Here is an 18136-nt window from a genome sequence, read left to right on the forward strand (position 1 = left end):
TTAAAAAATTGATAGTACCTGTTTCAATGTAAATTTGACGTGAAATCTTTCATGACAATCTTAATTGATTGTCATTATATAATTGAATTTTGTTTAACAGGAACATGAATCTGAAGGCGGTAGAACACCGTTAATGAAAGCCTGTCGAGCTGGCCATCTTTGTACCGTACAATTCCTTATATCCAAAAGAGCTGACGTTAATCGTCAAACTACAAACAATGACCACACTCCCCTGTCTTTGGCCTGTGCCGGTGGACATTTAGCAGTTGTGGAATTATTGCTTGCACAATCTGCTGATCCATTCCACAAATTAAAGGACAATTCAACAATGCTGATAGAAGCTGCTAAAGGCGGCCACACAAATGTCGTACAGTTGCTACTGGATTATCCTCACAGCATCATGATGACAACACCTCATTGTAACGCTGGACCAAATATGCTGATGCAGCAGCAGCAACAACAACAACAGCAGCAGCAACAACAGCAACAGCAGCAATTGCAACAGCAACTGCAGAGTGTTTCGCATCAGCAGCAAGTGCCCCTTCAACAGCCACCCTCAACTCAACAGCAACAGCAGCAGCAACAAGCCTCCGAACAAACGCAAACTCAAAATATTCAACCAAAACACAACACGCAAAAGTCTCTATTGAGAAAGAATCGATCTGTCACCATGATGCCGGACATGAGTCTTACATCGGCTGAAGCGCAGCAGGTTCGCACTCAACCCGCAGGCGAGTCCGTTGCGCCCACCAAGGATGATACCAACATTCTAGACAAGGGAAGTGGAGGCTTCGCTGCTCTATGCGAACCCAACATTAGCCTTAGTCCAGCTCCCACTTCAACCATAACACCCACCACTTCTGATTGCCGAAAAACCACCACCTGCACTCGTCAAGAACAAATTCTTCACAAGCAACAAATTGTAGATGAGGAGATGCAGGTATTGCAGGTACGTGTCTATTTTTTTATTCATTTATTTTCTCTCTCATGCCAACGAGAAATTATTTCATTATTTCACTTGTGCTGCTTCAGAGGTTAGAACGAGAACTTCAGAGAAAAGGAGCAAGCCACTTGTTTAATTTAAATAATTCCGGTGCGACTGCAGAATCAATTGCAGGGTCACAACCTATGCAGCAATCTCTTCAACAACAACAGCTGCAGCAGCAGGACAGTGTTGATTCAAAATCATTATTAACCAGCACGCTTAACATTGATTTACCTGCCCAAGCAAATGCTTCTGCTCATGGTATGTATATATTTTCTCTTGAACATTTCCTACATTTCATGCTACTTTTCGCTAAATCAACTTAAACAACAAAAATACATCTTTGAAAAAAACAAATAATTTCAATAATTTTAATTAATCAGTATAAAAACAGGGTTGCCACAAGTCAGGGAATTCAGGGAAAAGTCAGGGATTTTTATTAAAAGTACTGGAAAAAATTTAAGTTTTAGAATTTGTAAGAAAATTCTGAATTTTGGTGTCTTTTTTGTTTGCCTCACGAAAATTGACAAGAATTTTAATACAAAAATTTCAATTTTTTTTGCTTCTGACAATAATTTCTTTTTAAATAACTTAATTCTTCAACAACTATCATAAAATTATTACTTAGAAATTATTTAATAAATAATTTTACTTCAAAATTTTCAAAATTAATTAGATTTCAAAAGAGTTGCGTTTAAAATCTGCATAAATAGATCAACTTCAAAGGCTTCAATATGAAATTTTTTAAAATTTCAATTTTTAATGAATTTAAATAGAAATTTTAAGAACAACTGATTACAGAAATTCAATTATTTTCAAAAATTTAAAAACATTCTCATCAAAATTTCTATTATTTTTATAAATAATACAATTCTTCTCCAAAATTCAATTACTTTCAAAAATTTTCCTCATTTCAATTATTTTTAATATCTACTATTTTAATAAAATTTTCTAAAAAAATTCAATTATTTAAACGAAATTTTAATAAAAATTTCACAGGAATTCAATTATTTTCCAATTTTTTATAAATTTCTTCGCACCAATTCAATTATTTTTTATTTTTTAATGAAGTTTATCGAAAGAATTAAAATATATTCAAATAATAGAAAAAAATTGTTCTGAAAAATTCAATTTAAAAAAATTTTGACAAAATTCTTTACAAGATTTAGTTAATAATATTGCAATTTTAATAAAATTTTCCTATTCAATTCAATTATTTCCAATACAATTCTTCTTAAGAATTCAATTATTTTCACAAATAATACATTTTTTTATGGGAATTCAATTATTTGAAAAAAATTTGAATAAAATTCTTCGTAAGAAATTAATTATTTTCATAAATAATAAAATTTTTCTCGAAAATTCAATTATTTTGAAATATTTTGAGATAAAATGCTTTATAAATTTGAAAAATTATAATAAAATTGACTATAGAATACAATTATTTTCGTAAAATATAACATTCCTTATAGGAATTAAAATTTTACTGTCAAAAATGTTTGTAAAAATCTTGGAAACAATTTAATTATTTTCTTAAAAAATAAAATTCTCCTAAGCAATTCAATTATTTCAGATATTTTAATTAAATTCTTCCCAAGAATTCAAATTTTTTTCAAAAATAAAACTTTTAACAAGAATTCAATTATTTAAAAAAAAATTTAATGAAATTCTTCGTCAGATTTCAATTATTTTCAATTTTTTAATGAAATTTAATTATTTTCAAAATGTTATAAAAAATTCTAAGAAATTCAATTATTTAAAAAATTTGAATAAAATTCTTCACAAAAAATTTATTAATATCATAAATAATAATATTTTTCTCCGGAATTCAATTATTTTCAAAAATAAAATATTCTTTTCTATGTACAATTTTACATAAACTGATAGAAAATTGCATTTATTCTTTAAAATTTTTTTAAAATTCGCCGAATTTTGATGTTTTTTTGTTTGCCTCGTAAACTATGAAATTGACAAGAATTTTAATACAAAACCTTCAATTTTTTCTATTTCTACACTGAGAAAAAAGAGGGCGCGTTACAGCACATTTTCGATTCATGTTGCGCGACTCAACCCTGAATTCTTCTACACACTTTCTGGGGCGTGCAGCACGCCCCAAAGAGCGTGTAATACGCTTCAAATACAGCTCGCCTCGACTCAGGGGTCCGCTGCACGCCCCAGAAAAGTTTCTAGCAGAACACAGGGTTGAGTCGCGCAACATGAATCGAAAATGTGCTGCAACGCGCCCTCTTTTTTCTCAGTGTAACAATAATTTCTTTTTAAATAACTTAATTTTTCAAAAAGTATCATAAAATTATGACTTATAAATTATTTAATGAATAACTTTTACAATTTTCATAAATACTAGATTGATAGAAGAATTTTAATTCAAAATACTAAAAAAAAATTTAATTTTCCAAAAGTTACAAATCATTCCAGAAATTCAAATTATTTTCAAAAATTATAAAAATTCTTCGCAGAATTTCAGATATGTTCAAAAATTTAAAAAAATTCTCGTTTAAAATTTCAATTATCTTTATAAATAATAAAATTCTTCATCGAAATTCAATTATTTTAAAAAATTTTAATTAAATTCTTGTCAAAATTCCACATGAACTCAATTATTCAATATTTAATAAATTTCTTTGAAATAATTCAATTATTTTCATAAGTAATAAAATTTTCACAGGAATTCAATTATTTAAAATTCAAAATTTCATAAAATTTTTCGAAAAATATCAATTATTTAAAAAGATTTTTATAAAATTCGTCGCAAGAATTCAATTATTAAAAATAAAAAATGTCAACTTTTAAAAAAGATTTTTATAAAATTTGTCGAAGAATTGAATTTTTTAAAAAAATTTAACACAATTCTTTGCAAGAATTCAATTATTTTTATAAATAATAAAATTGTTCGCAGAAATTTAATTATGATAAAGAAAAATTCTTGTCAAAATTTCAAGTTTCTATATAAATAATAAAATTCTTTTCCGAAATCCAATTATTTTAGAAAAATTTTAATAACTTTAGAACTAGAAAATAAGAACTAAAATTTTTTAATAAAATTGTTGGGATAATTTTAATTGATTTCATGAATAATAAAACTCATCGCAGGATTTTAATTATTTTTGATACAATAATTTAATCGAATTTCTCGAAAAATGTAATTATTCTTAAAAATGTTATTAAAATTGGTTTTGACAAATTTTAATAAACATTCAATTATTTAATAATTGAATTCTTCTAGAGTTTTCTAATAAAAATTAATTTAAAAATGAATTACCGAATAATCGATTTATTATTTATGAAAATAATTGAATTATTGCAACCAATTTTATTACATTTTTTTTAAATAATTGAATTTTTTTGTGAAATCGTACTGTTTGTAAAAATAATTGAATTCTTGCAAAGGATTTTTGTAAATAATCAACTTTTTTTTGAAAAATTTTATGGTAGTTTAAATTATAATAAAACATGAAGAAGGCGATTGCTCCGAGTCGAAGACTCGGAATAATATTCTTATAAGTTGTTGAATTTCATAAAGGTTTGAATTTGAATGTTTTGAAGAATTTTAATTCCTACAGAAAAACAATAATGATTAAATATATATTAAAAAAAGAAGTTATTGATGTTTTCGAATAATTTTACAATTAAAGAAATTTGTAAATTAATGTAATAGAACATTATTTTGAGTATCTAATAATTTTTAGAGTGAATCAGAATATTCTTTAGGGTCAGAGAAAAAGTGGAAATTTTGTCTGGAAATCAGGGAAAAGTCAGGGAAAAATAAAATTAAATATTCGTGGCAACCCTGTTTTGTTTTGACTGTATATCAGATTCTTTCTTAAGGGTTGAACACGTCAAGTTCGTTGAGGGCTCATTTAAGTTTTAATTACTGATAATAGCGAAGTTTATATCACGTCAGGATTTTGCCTCACGATTTTTTCTCATTTATTCTTTTGAAATGATTTCGCAGGCGTTGCCTTGCGAAAAACGCAAAGCGCCAAAATGTAACCTTAATTTATTTACTGCTTTAATTAATGTCTGAAGTAAAAAATGTGAGTAATGGTTTGAAACACATTTCAGGCGGTGTGCCGGGACTATTCCAAACGCCGGAGAATAATAGACATCTGATTGGTTTCTACGATGGCTACATAAGCGGACTGGAATCGGCAAAGAAGAGACTTATGAAGGAGGGAATGCAAGATGGACAACAGCCATTGTCACTGACATCTTCTCTGGCTGACACTTTTCCTGCGGCAAATAATTTTGCCACTTCGCCTCCCATGTCTCTTGCCAGCGTGCCTGTGAGCGCGACCACCGCTCTAATCACTCCCAGTGCATCGGCAACAACCACTCCAACATCTCCGATCATCTCGAGTCCTCCGGCCGCCGTGACAATCTCCCAGCCCATCACAGCCAGTAGCGACGTCAGTCAGAACACCGCCATTAGCGATCGTCCAAAAGCAAAGCCCGTTTCTAAAAAGGAGGGCAAAAACATTCGAAAAGTTGGCAACACCCTGAGCGCAAAATTGCAGCAGCAACAGGCGACTCTCATGGCTGGCTTGCAACAGCAGTACCAACAGAAACAACGTCAACACACCTATCAAGTTCAGCAGGTTCATCAGCTTCAGCAGCTCAATCAACAACTGCAGTTGCAACTCGATCAAGTACAAGTGAGTATCTTTTCTTTTCAATTTTTCTGTGTCAAAATGTTCTCTTTTAGCTTAAAATTTCATTCTTTCATTCTTATTACAGTTTAATACTTTCCTTTAACAAAAGTTACTTTATTTAATTTTAAAAATGTTATCAACAACAACAACAACAACCCGTTCTTACAATAATAATTGCAACTCATCATTGCACAGAAATTATTATTTATCGAGAGGTGAAATATGAATTGACTAAAGTTCTGAAAGAAGAATCAGGCAAAAATACTTTTTCATATAAAAGAAATTTACTAGATTATTTTCTTTTTCTTAAAATTCACATGGTTTCTAAAATATTTAACATTGTTAATCAATGTTAATTTTCAATATTCTTGAGTTTATTTTAAAGGTAATTTAACATGTAATTAAAATGTCTTATTGTTATTAGGGTGGTAATTTTTTTTCCACAAAACTGTCAATTATTAAAGTTGGCTAAAAAATATAGAATAATTGAAAAATCGAGGGTCCACTGTAATTGACCTGGAAACCTGGAAATGTCAGGGAATTTTATAACCGTATGTTGAAAAAATCTAGAAAAGTAGGAATTTTTATCGAAAACCTAAAAAATTGTTGCTTTTTAAAGTTATTGTGCTTATTCTTGAAATCTAATTATTGAAGGCGAAAAGCTGATAAAATTCTAATACAGAATTTTCAAATTTTTCTATTTCGAACAATAATTTCTTTTTAAATAACTTAATTCTTGAAGAACTATCATAAAATAGTTACTTAGAAATTATTTAATGAATATCATTTAATCATTTAATTATTTAAACAAAATTTTCAAATAAATTTCACAGGAATTCAATTACTTACCAATTTTTTTTATAAATTTCTTCGCAATAAATCCATTATTTTCATACAATTAAATTTTTTATAGGTTTTTAATTATTTTCCTAAATAATAAAATTCTTTATAGGTTTTCAATTATTTTTAATACCATTTTAATGTAATTTCTCGAAAAATGTAATTATTCTTAAAAATTTTATTTAAATTCATCAAAGAAATTCAATTATTTTTAATATCTACTATTTCAATAAAATTTCACAAAAGAATTCAATTATTTAAAAAGAAATATTATTAAAATTCGTTTTAAAGTTTCAATTATCTTTAAAAATTATAAAATTCATCTCCGAAATTCAATTATTTTCAAAAAATTTTTAATAAAATTCTTAGAAAAATTTAATTTATTTTCAAAAATCTTCCTCATTTCAATTATTTTTAATATCTACTATTTTAATAAATTTTTCCAAAACAATTCAATTATTTAAACAAAATTTTAATAAAAGTTTCACAAGAATTCAACTACTTAACAATTTTTTAAAAAAATGTCTTCGCACCAATTCAATTATTTTTATTTTTTTAATAAAGTTTCTCGAAAGAATTCAAATATGTTCAGAGAATTAAAAAAATAGTTCTGAGAAATTTAATTATTTCGAAAAATTTAAATAAAATTCTTTTAAAAATTCTATTATTTAAAAAAATTTTGACCAAATTCTTTACAAGATTTAGTTAATAAAACTGCAATTTTAATAAAATTTTCCTAAAGAATTCAATTATTTTCAATACAATTCTTCTTAAGAATTTAATTATTTTCACAAATAATACACTTTTTATGGGAATTCAATTATTTAAAAGAATTTGAATAAAATTCTTCGCAAGAAATAAATTATTTTCAAAAATTTTAATAAAATTCTTGGCAAAATTTCAATTAATTTCAAGCATTTTACTGAATTCAATGATTTTTAATATCTACGATGATAATAACATTTTCCAAAAAATTCAATTATTTAAAAAAAAGATTGATCAAATTCTACGCACATATTTCATTATTTTCATTAATAATAAAAATTCCACAGGAATTTAATTATTTACAATTTTTTTTTATAAATTTCTTGGCAATAATTTAATTAGTTTCATAAATAATAAAGAAATTTTACACGGATTCCATTATTTTCTTAAATAATAAAACTCATTGGAGAATTTAAATAATTTTTAATACAATTTTAAAAGAATTCCTCTAAAAATGTTATTTTTCTTAAAAATTTTCCAATAAAAATTGATTTAAAGATTAATATTACAGTTCAAATTTTAGATTATGTTAAAAAATTTTTTAAATTCTCTTCAAAATTTGAATTATCTTTATAGATATAATACAATTCTTCTTTGTAATTCAATTATTTTCAACAATTTTAATAATATTCTTGGCAAGATTTCAATTATTTTTAAAAACTTTTCTGAATTCAATGATTTTCAATTTCTATTTGATTAAAATTTTCCAAAAGAATTCAATTATTTAAAGAAAATATTGATAAATTTCTACTGAAACATTGAATTATTCAATAAATTATTTATTTTTGTACCTATTTAAATAATAATAAAAATTGCTTTAAAAATGAATTTTGGTTAAAATTTTAGATAATAATTGAACATTAAAAGTATTAAAGCTTGATTTTATAGAATTAATTGAATTTTGAAAATGTTGTTTCAAATTTTAAACGTTTGAAAATCGGAATTTTCCATATACTTTTAACTATAAATTTCGTAGAATTAATTTTTTTAAAAAAGTTTAATTTAATTTTTTTGAAATTATTTCAAGTTTTTATTTTCTAACATACAATTGAAGAATTTTCGAATAACACAGGCCTGCAAATTTTGGCTTAGTTCTGTTACAGAAAAAGTGGTAGGTGATTCTTATAGCTTTTTGGATTTGAAATTAAATGCCATTTTGAACTTCTTTATACCTACATTATCCTAAATAAAAAAATTTCAAATCTACATAACTTTTTTTTAAAAAATCGTAAAGCAATTTTGAAAAATGGGTCTTAAAGCTTAGATATAGTACTATACGATGAAATTTTGCAAATTAAAAAAAAAATTTTGGTTAACCAAAAAAAAATTCCGAAAAGTGTCCAAAATAGCCATTTTTTGGCTATTTAAGGCAAAAAAAGAAATCCTGACGTGATGGGCCATTTTGGAAATTGGATTCGTATTCTACGTCAAAAAAGCTATAAGAATCACCTACCACTTTTTCTGTAACAGAACTAAGCCAAAATTTGCAGGCCTGTGTAATCGATGAAATTTCGTAAAATTGAATTCTAAACAAATGAATTTGATAATTCTCAACGAACTTTGCCAAAAAGTATTAAAAATAGTTGATTTAGAGAAGAATTTCAGTTAAAAATTCTAGAAAATAATAATTGAATAGAAAATGATGAAAATAATTTTAAAGAAGTTACAGTAACAATTTTCTTCTAATGTAAAATAATGATTTTATCTCGCTCGTTCATCTTCATGTTTTACAATAATATTCTTCTAAGTTACTGAATTTCAAAAAGTTTGAATTTAAAATTTTTGAAAAACTTAATTCCTGTGGAAAAATAATAATTAAATATTTATTTGAAAAATAAGTAATTGATATTTTCGAATAATTTTATAATTAAAGAAATTCGCAAATAAAAGTATTAGAACATTTTTCTGAGTGTCTAATAATTTTTATAGTGAATCAGAATATTCTTTAGGTTCAGGGAAAAAGAAAATTAAATTTTTGTAATTTTTTAAATTTCTTTAACAATTTTTATCATTTATAATTATTAATTGACAATTTTTTAGAATGTTTTTCATTGTTTTACATAAGTAATGGTTTAAAAAAATGTTTCCAAAAGTAAAAATTCCTTAGTTTAGAATAATTTTTGATCACAGGAAATATTAGAAAAAAATTGACATCTGCGACATTGTAAATTTCGATGGATTAAAGTTTAGTGTCGTAGTTTAAAATTAGAAAAAGAGAGTATCGTAATTTGACGTAAATGGAAGGTTAGTATTGTTTGGGAATTAGAAGAGTAATGAGGTAATGAGGAAATGTTGCGTTTTGCATGTGACGAGTATGAAATTTTGTACGCAGGTACAGCAACAGCAACAGCAACAACAACAGCAACAGCAACAACAAAGTGGTGTCGGGGGTGGCAGTGGAGGCGGCATTTTGATGCCAAGTCAGCTGATGGCGCACCTCCACCCCTCGCACACCCACTATCTTCTTGGCCAGGTATATTTCACATTTCAACCCTGTTCCAAGCTACCTCGATAGTTTCCTCCTCAATTAATTCCTCAATTAATTCCGTTTATTTTACATGCGACTTGATTTTTACCGCTTTTTTTCCTTTTTTTCCTTTTTTACCTTTTTTACCTTTTTAATATTCTAACCAGACAATATTTTTAGGGGTTCTTTTTTTAATTCATTATTTAAGCATTCTTATAAGAACAGGGTTGCCACGGGTTTTACAGGGCTTGGATTGTGCGACTTTTTCGACTTTTTTTCGACTTTTTTGTGAAAAAATGCGACTAATCGACTTTTTCGAGATTTTTCAATTACTTTTCGACTCAAATTGTAAATGTCAGAAATCTTTTTTTGTAAACAATATTGTTCACAAAATCATTCTTCTCTTTAGGGAAAAAAAACATAACATATTATCTCGTTTCTTAATATTTTTGTAGGAAATTCTCAATTTTCATAAGGAAACAATTTGCATCATTTCTATTTCTTAATTACAATTGCTTTAATAAAATTTTAAGTTTTTTAAAAATTAATGAAAAAAAAATGTTTATAAATTAGAGATTTAAAAAAATGTAATTTTCAAGATAATTTAAGTATAATATAATTTTATACTATTTCAGTTTTGTGTTTTAAAGATTATTTTAATAAATAATAATTTTTAAATTAACTGAAATTTTTAAGAATTCGATTAACAATTTTTGAAAATAATGGATTTTAAATAATTTTGCTTCAGAAAATAAATAATTTTTATAATTTAGCTCCCCTTAAATTTTTTTATAGGGATCAGGGAAAATGTTAAAATTCTGTCTAAAAATCTAGGAAAAGTTAGGGAAAAACGAAATCAAATTTTTGTGGCAACCCTGAAGAAATTATTTTTCTTTATTTAAAGAGAAGGGGAAATTTTTATTAATAATTTCTTTAAAAAAAAAGTCTTACTATTTTGTTCCATAAGCTAAATTTTGAAAATTGCAATTTGATTTTTCTTGTTAATAAACTAAGGGGAATGTAAACATTAATAATTACAAAGAAAAAGTGTGATAATTTATAATTTATGTAGCTGTAGTTTATGATGATAAAATTTTCATGGAACTGCTAGATTTTTGGAATTTTATTTGTTATTTCCGTTTAATTGAATTTTGTAGCCGTAGGAGAAAATGTTGCTAAACTTGTGGTAGCTTAGAACAGGAAATGTTTTATGATTGAAATATAACTTGATCGCACGACTCCACTGTCTTGCCTACTTCCACCTCTGTTGCTTGTTTGCTCTGTTGATCACTCAAGTTTACCTGCAAAAAGTAGGCTAACATTAGTAACTTGAGAAGCTTCAATCACAATTTATTTTAATTTACATCAATTTTTTCAGTGTCCTTGAAAGAATAAACAAAAGAACCTTAAATTATTAAATCGGGTAAAATTTAATTCTTTCATTATAGCCCTTGATAAACCCTTTGATATTTAAATATGGAGGAACTGCGAACAATTGCAATAAAAATGTTTGAAAAAGTTATATCCTTTTTTGAATTTACGGAATTTTTTGCGACTTTGTAAAAAATATAATTTTATGTATATTTTTAAGATTTCTAAGAAGAACTATTTCATGTGACACAATTTTAGGGGGCGTGGCATGAAATTTGTGGAAATGTTACTTTCTTGTGTATTTTTCAGGCGACCCTAATAACAATGTTTATTTATTTTAATGTTTCACTAATTTTTATGGTTGTTTATTTCATCTAATTTGACACATTTTTTATTTTAGTGTGATTCCAGTAAAAATCATCTAAACCGATTTGTATTACTTTTTAAAAAATTAATATTGCTTTAGGATTTATTTCGAGTACTCTATAATGTTTTACATCACAGGCCTCGGATATTATTACTTTTTCGACTTTTTTCGACTATTTTCCAAAAAAGCAACTTTTTTTCGACTTATTTTTAAAAATTGCGACTTTTTCGACTTTTTTCAAATTTTTCAATTAGTTTTCGACTTAAATTGTAAATGGCAGAAATCTTTTTTTGTAAACAATATTCTTCACAAAATCATTCTTCTCTTTAGGGAAAAAAATATAACATATTATCTCGTTTCTTAATATTTTTGTAGGAAATTCTCAATTTTCATAAGGAAACAATTTGCATCATTTCTATTTCTTAATTACAATTGCTTTAATAAAATTTAAAGTTTTTTAAAAATTAATGAAAAAAAATGTTTATAAATTCTATTTGTCGATTAGAAAGTGAAAGTTTTAAAATTTTTAGAAAATTGAAGGAAAAAGTTTTAGTCAAAAAAATGATCTGTTACATTTATTTACAAATTTCTTTCAAATTTTTCGAAAACATCAATAACTTCTTTTTTAAATAAATATTTAATTATTATTTTTCATAGGAAATAAAATTCTTCAAAAGATTCAAATTCAAACCTTTTTGAAATTAAACAACTTATCAAAAATTGTTATAAAACATGAAGAAATCGATCACTCCGAGTCTTCGACTCGGAGCAATCGATGTCTTCATGTTTTATTACAATTAAAGATGACCGAGTGATAAAATCATTATTTTATATTATAAGACTTTATAAAAAAAAAATTTTTAATTATTTTTTATGAAAATAATTGAATTATTGAGAAGAAATTAAAAAACATTAGTAAGTAATTGAATTTTGCAGAATAATTTTGATATTTACAAAGATAATTGAAATTTTGAGGAGAATTTTAAGAAAATTTCGAAAATAATTGAATTTCTGAGAAGAATTTTCTTACTTTTGAAGATAATTGAATTTTGCAAAGAATTTTATCAGAACTTTTGAAAATAATTAAATTTCTAGGATGAATTTTATTATTTATGAATAAAATAAATAAAATTTTGACGAGGATTTTAAAAGAAAATTTGAAAATAACAGAATCTCTAGGATGAATCTTTTTATTTATAAAGGTAATTGAAATTTTGACAAAAATTTTATTATTATTTTTACAAATAATTAAATTTCAGAGAAGAATTTTATTATTTATAAAAATAATTGAAATTTTGAACAGATTTCTTTAAAAATGTTTAAAAGTAATTGAATTTTGCAGAAGAATTTTGATATTTATAAAGATAATTGAAATTGTGAGGAGAATTTAAAATAATTTTTTGAAAATAATTGAATTTTAGCGAAAAATTTTCGTACTTTTGAAGATAATTGAATTTTGTATTAGAATTTTATCAGAACTTTTGAAAATAATTAAATTTCCATAATGAATTTTATTATTTATAAAATTTTGACAATTTAAATAAAATTTTTAAACATAATTGAATTTCTGCGAAGAATTTTATTACTTATGAAAATAATTGAATTTCAGAGAAGAATTTTATTATTTTTAAAGATAATTGAAATTTTGACAAGAATTTTATTAAATTTTTGTTTAAATAATTGAATTTAGGAGAAGAATTTTATTATTTATAAAAATATTTTACATTTTAAAGAGAATTTTTAAAAAAATGTTAAAAATACCTAATTAAAATTTTGCTTTGAATTTTATTAAATTTTATTCCGGATTGTTTGATATTAAAGTATGTGTTGTCGAGAAATGTGATTTTTTTACAATTTTGACAATTTCGGGTTTCCTTTTTGTCGTTTTTTCTAAAATTCCATGCGACTTTTCTTCGACTTTTTTGCAAATTTTATGCGACTTTTCGTGACTTTTGTTGTGAATTTATGCGACTAAAGCGACTTTTTTTGAGTTTTAAAGTCAATCCGAGCCCTGCTTATTTTCAAAAATTGAAACTTTTTCGACTTTTTTTCCAAATGGAAAAAATGGACAAAAAAAAAAAAAAAAAATGGACATTTTTAGTATAAACTGCAATTTCGATTTTTATCAGTATGAAAAGTATAATAGTCAAATCTTTGAAAAGTTATTTTTGAATAATCTTTTAAATTAAATTTTCAAAAAATACAATGAAAAAGCTTTTGAATAATTGACATTTTGTAAAATTTAATTAAAAATAATTCATTTTTTTTTCAAGTATTTTATTATAAATTTTGAAAATCAACTTTTTAAGAATTTTAATTATTTGCAAAATTTTGAAAATAATTTAATTCTCAACAATTTTAAAGGAAAATCTTCAAGTGTAAATTTAATAAAAATGAAAATTAATGAAAAATAGGTTCTAAGAATAATATTAAAATATTTTTGAAAAAAAAGTAATTCTCAGAATTTTTAAAATTCAATTATTTTCAATATTTTCGATTATATATTTCCGAAAATTCGAATGCATACAAAAAATAATAACTTTTAGAATTATTTTTAACATTTTGGAGAAAATAAGATTTTATCAAATTTTAATTATTTTCAAAGAGTTGACCAAATTTCAATTATTTTTCAAAGATTTTATCAAATTTCAATTATTTTTTAAAAGAATTTACCAAATTTCAATTTTTTGGACATTTTTTTATAGTATATAATTTTATTGTAAAACTATTGTCGTTCAAAAATTATTTAAAAATATTTTCAAAAAATTAATATTAATTTCTTTATTCAAATTTTTGAAAATATTCTACTTTTAATATTTTTAAAAAGAAAAATGGACTGTTTCAATTATTGTAAAAACTTAAATTTTTGTATTTAAATAATTGAATTCTCGAAGAGATTTCAGAAAATTATTAAAAGTTAATATAGATTGATTGAAAGATGAAGTTTAGTTAAAAATTGTAGAAAATAATTGAATTAAATAAACAACTTTTTTTCTCGTTCAAATCAGTCCGAGGCCTGACATCATTAAAAATTTTAATATTCTTTTAAAAATTAAAATGTAAGGTTCATTTGTATAAACTGTTACGATTTTTGTAAAATCTGTTTACTTTTAATTCGAATTTATTCTCTCAAAATCGACATAGTGGGTTATAGGTTATTGTCCGATACTGAGAAAACAATACGAGAGGATATTTAAGAAATTTTTTTATATCAAAAATCTTTTTTCTTATTTCTTAATAAGTTTGATTCTTAAAAAATTAAGTTAATGTCAAATAATCCTACAAAGTTTATTTTATGAAATTTTGAAAAATTAATAATAATAATAATAATTGTGATGCTATCCGAAGAAAGGTATCTAAGAAGCAAAACATGTTAGGTTTGTGAGGTTCATAGTTTATAAAAATGATTCTGTTTTTTAATAAAAGAAAAGAATAAATACTTTTAATTAGGCGTAGATGACGAAATTTATAAAATTTAAATATTTTATTCATGTCTTCTAGTAATAATTTAAATTAATTGTTCAGCATAAAATAATGAAAACCTTTTTTCTTTTACGTAAAATTCATAATGTTTAACTAATGTCCGAAATTAGAAACAATCATAACCTGCAATTTTTTGCTTCTAATGTCCATTTTTTCAGAGCACGTCTCAACTTTTTTCATCAAACTTGAATAGAAATTGATTCGTGTGCATGTTATATTTTCCAGAATTTGCCGAAATTTTGGATTGTTTTTTGTATTTATTAAACAATTAGAGTAGATCTAAGAATTGTTCCTGTGATTGAACAAATAAGAATACAATAAATGTGCAATGATGATAGATATATTATGGTAATTAGGTAACAATAAAGGCCTTTGTTAATTTTAATTTCTGTAGGCGAGGAAAATGAAAATAATGAATTTAGAAGGGTGAAGTAAATTTATAATTTGCATTATTCACTACAGCAACCACCGCAAGAGAATCTTGGAGAACACATGGACTCGGAAATTGCGAGACTGCATAGAGATGGATCGTGTCCATTTTTTTCTGCTCCGAAAACGCAAAAATCCCTTGGTGTCGAGGATGGTATTTTCAAATTGGATGATGGTACACAGATTCCTATTGAGGATGCCGTCGATATCATAAGATCGATTAGCTTGGATGAAGCGTCAAATGGTACATTTTTTATTATAATTATTATTCTTTTACATGGTATTAATGATTTCATTTCGACCTAAACTTCAAGTTTCAAAAAATTTGTCTCATTTCAATTATTTTTAATATCTACTATTTTAATAAAATTTTCCAAAAAAATTCAATTATTTAATAAAAATTCCACAGAAATTCAATTACTTACCAATTTTTTGTAAATTTCTTCGCACCAATTCAATTATTTTTAATTTTTTAATAAAGTTTCTCGAAAGAATTCAAATATATTCAGAGAATTAAAAAAATAGTTCTAAGAAATTTAATTATTTCGAAAAATTTAAATAAAATTCTTTTAAAAATTTTATTATTCAAATAAATTTTGACAAAATTCTTTACAAGATTTAGTTAATAAAATTTTCCTATACAATTCTTCTTAAGAATTTAATTATTCAAAGAAAAAGTTGATAAAATTTTACACAAACATTTAATTATTTTCATAAATAAATAATAATAAAAATTTCACAGGAATTCTATTATTTACAAATTTTTAATAAATTTCTTAGCAATAATTCAATTATTTTCCTAAATAATCAAATCCTTTACAGAGATTCAATTATTTTCATAAATAATAAAACTCATCGTACAATTTCAATTATTTTTAATACAATTTTAATGGAATTTTCGAAGGATGTAATTATTCTTAAAAATTTTATTAAAATTCATCAAAGAAATTCAATTATTTTAAAAAACCTTTGAATAATTTATTTATTACACTGTAAGTATTATTGTCAACAGATTTTTAATTAAATTTCTTGAAAGAATTAAATTATTTTCATAAATTTTAAGGGTCAAACCATTTTATTTCGCCTAATGTATTTTTGACCTTCATAAAAAATTTCAATACTTCGGGAAAATATTCTTACATGTTTTGGGATTACGAAATGCACAATGATTTGTAAAAAAATAATTTCATTTCATATAAAAAAAGATATTATAAATTGAGAGTACATGAAAAAAGGTTACATTGACAGGCATTACAAAATATTTAAAAAAGGAGTAATCTCTTTAAGAAATATAAAAAAAGCGATTGCTATTTATTTTTAAAGACTTAATTTGTGATTTGAACTTGATAAAAGTATCAAATGATTTATAATAAACTGTAAAATATGTTATTTAAGTTTCTGTATGAAATGTCAAAAATCGATCATATTTAACAATTTTTTTTGACAAAGTAATTTAATTTTCGTAAATCAGAATTATTTAAATAATAAGTATTTTAAATACACTTTATTATTATTTAAATACTTTTTTGATTATCAACTGAGAAATATAAAAAAATTTACCTTAAAAATGAACCATTCTTCATTTTATCGGGATTTTGAATGTTTGTAACTTCGTTGGAGAAAACCCGATTTATGCCAAATTTTTGGAGCATGTTGATTGAAACAATATCTTCCTGCTACTAAAATTTCGCGATGGGTTTTGCACAAGTTTTCAAAAAAAATTGATTAAAAAAAAGTGTTTATTTTGAAGGTTAATGACAAGTATTATAGCTGACTTGAAGTTGGTTTGCTACTTGCAATAAAAGTCAAATTCAAAATAAAACGATTTTTTTAAAGTCAGTTTAAAACAAACCAACTTCAAGTCAGCTATAATACTTGTCATTAACCTTCAAAATAAATACTTTTTTTAAATCAATTTTTTTTGAAAACTTGTGCAAAACCCATCGCGAAATTTTAGTAGCAGGAAGATATTGTTTCAATCAACATGCTCCAAAAATTTGGCATAAATCGGGTTTTCTCCAACGAAGTTACAAACATTCAAAATCCCGATAAAATGAAGTATGGTTCATTTTTAAGGTAAATTTTTTTATATTTCTCAGTTGATAATCAAAAAAGTATTTAAATAATAATAAAGTGTATTTAAAATACTTATTATTTAAATAATTCTGATTTACGAAAATTAAATTACTTTGTCAAAAAAAATTATTAAATATGATCGATTTTTGACATTTCATACAGAAACTTAAATAACATATTTTACAGTTTATTATAAATTATTTGATACTTTTATCAAGTTTAAATCACAAATTAAGTCTTTAAAAATAAATAGCAATCGCTTTTTTTATATTTCTTAAAGAGATTACTCCTTTTTTAAATATTTTGTAATGCCTGTCAATGTAACCTTTTTTCATGTACTCTCAATTTATAATATCTTTTTTTATATGAAATGAAATTATTTTTTACAAATCATTGTGCATTTCGCAATCCCAAAACATGTAAGAATATTTTCCCGAAGTATTGAAATTTTTTATGAAGGTCAAAAATACATTAGGCGAAATAAAATGGTTTGACCCTTAATGAAATTCTTTTTAACAATTTAATTTTTTTTCAAAATAATTTTAATAGAATTATTCCTAGAAACGTAAGTAATTTCAATAATAATTTATCAAAATTCAATTATTTTCAATATCTACCATGTCAATAAAATTTCACAAAAGAATTCAATTATTTAAAAAGAAATTTTAATAAAATTCGTCACA

General features: G+C 24.1%; 1 protein-coding gene across 6 annotated transcripts in view; it reads left to right on the top strand.

Annotated features, from left to right (window-relative positions):
- LOC122504843 (ankyrin repeat domain-containing protein 17-like) overlaps positions 1-18136 on the top strand; it is an 89164-nt gene that overhangs the window by 31711 nt on the left and 39317 nt on the right. For all 6 annotated transcript variants that reach the window (XM_043616128.1, XM_043616134.1, XM_043616132.1 and 3 more), the window contains exons 7-10: positions 101-949; positions 1033-1246; positions 5069-5658; positions 15411-15621. In XM_043616128.1, coding sequence (XP_043472063.1) covers positions 101-949; positions 1033-1246; positions 5069-5658; positions 15411-15621 — 1864 coding nt within the window. The remainder of the gene's footprint in view (positions 1-100; positions 950-1032; positions 1247-5068; positions 5659-15410; positions 15622-18136) is intronic.

The sequence above is a fragment of the Leptopilina heterotoma genome, unplaced genomic scaffold (assembly GCF_015476425.1).
Source record: "Leptopilina heterotoma isolate Lh14 unplaced genomic scaffold, ASM1547642v1 Lhet_32, whole genome shotgun sequence".
Taxonomy (NCBI): Eukaryota; Metazoa; Arthropoda; class Insecta; order Hymenoptera; family Figitidae; genus Leptopilina; species Leptopilina heterotoma.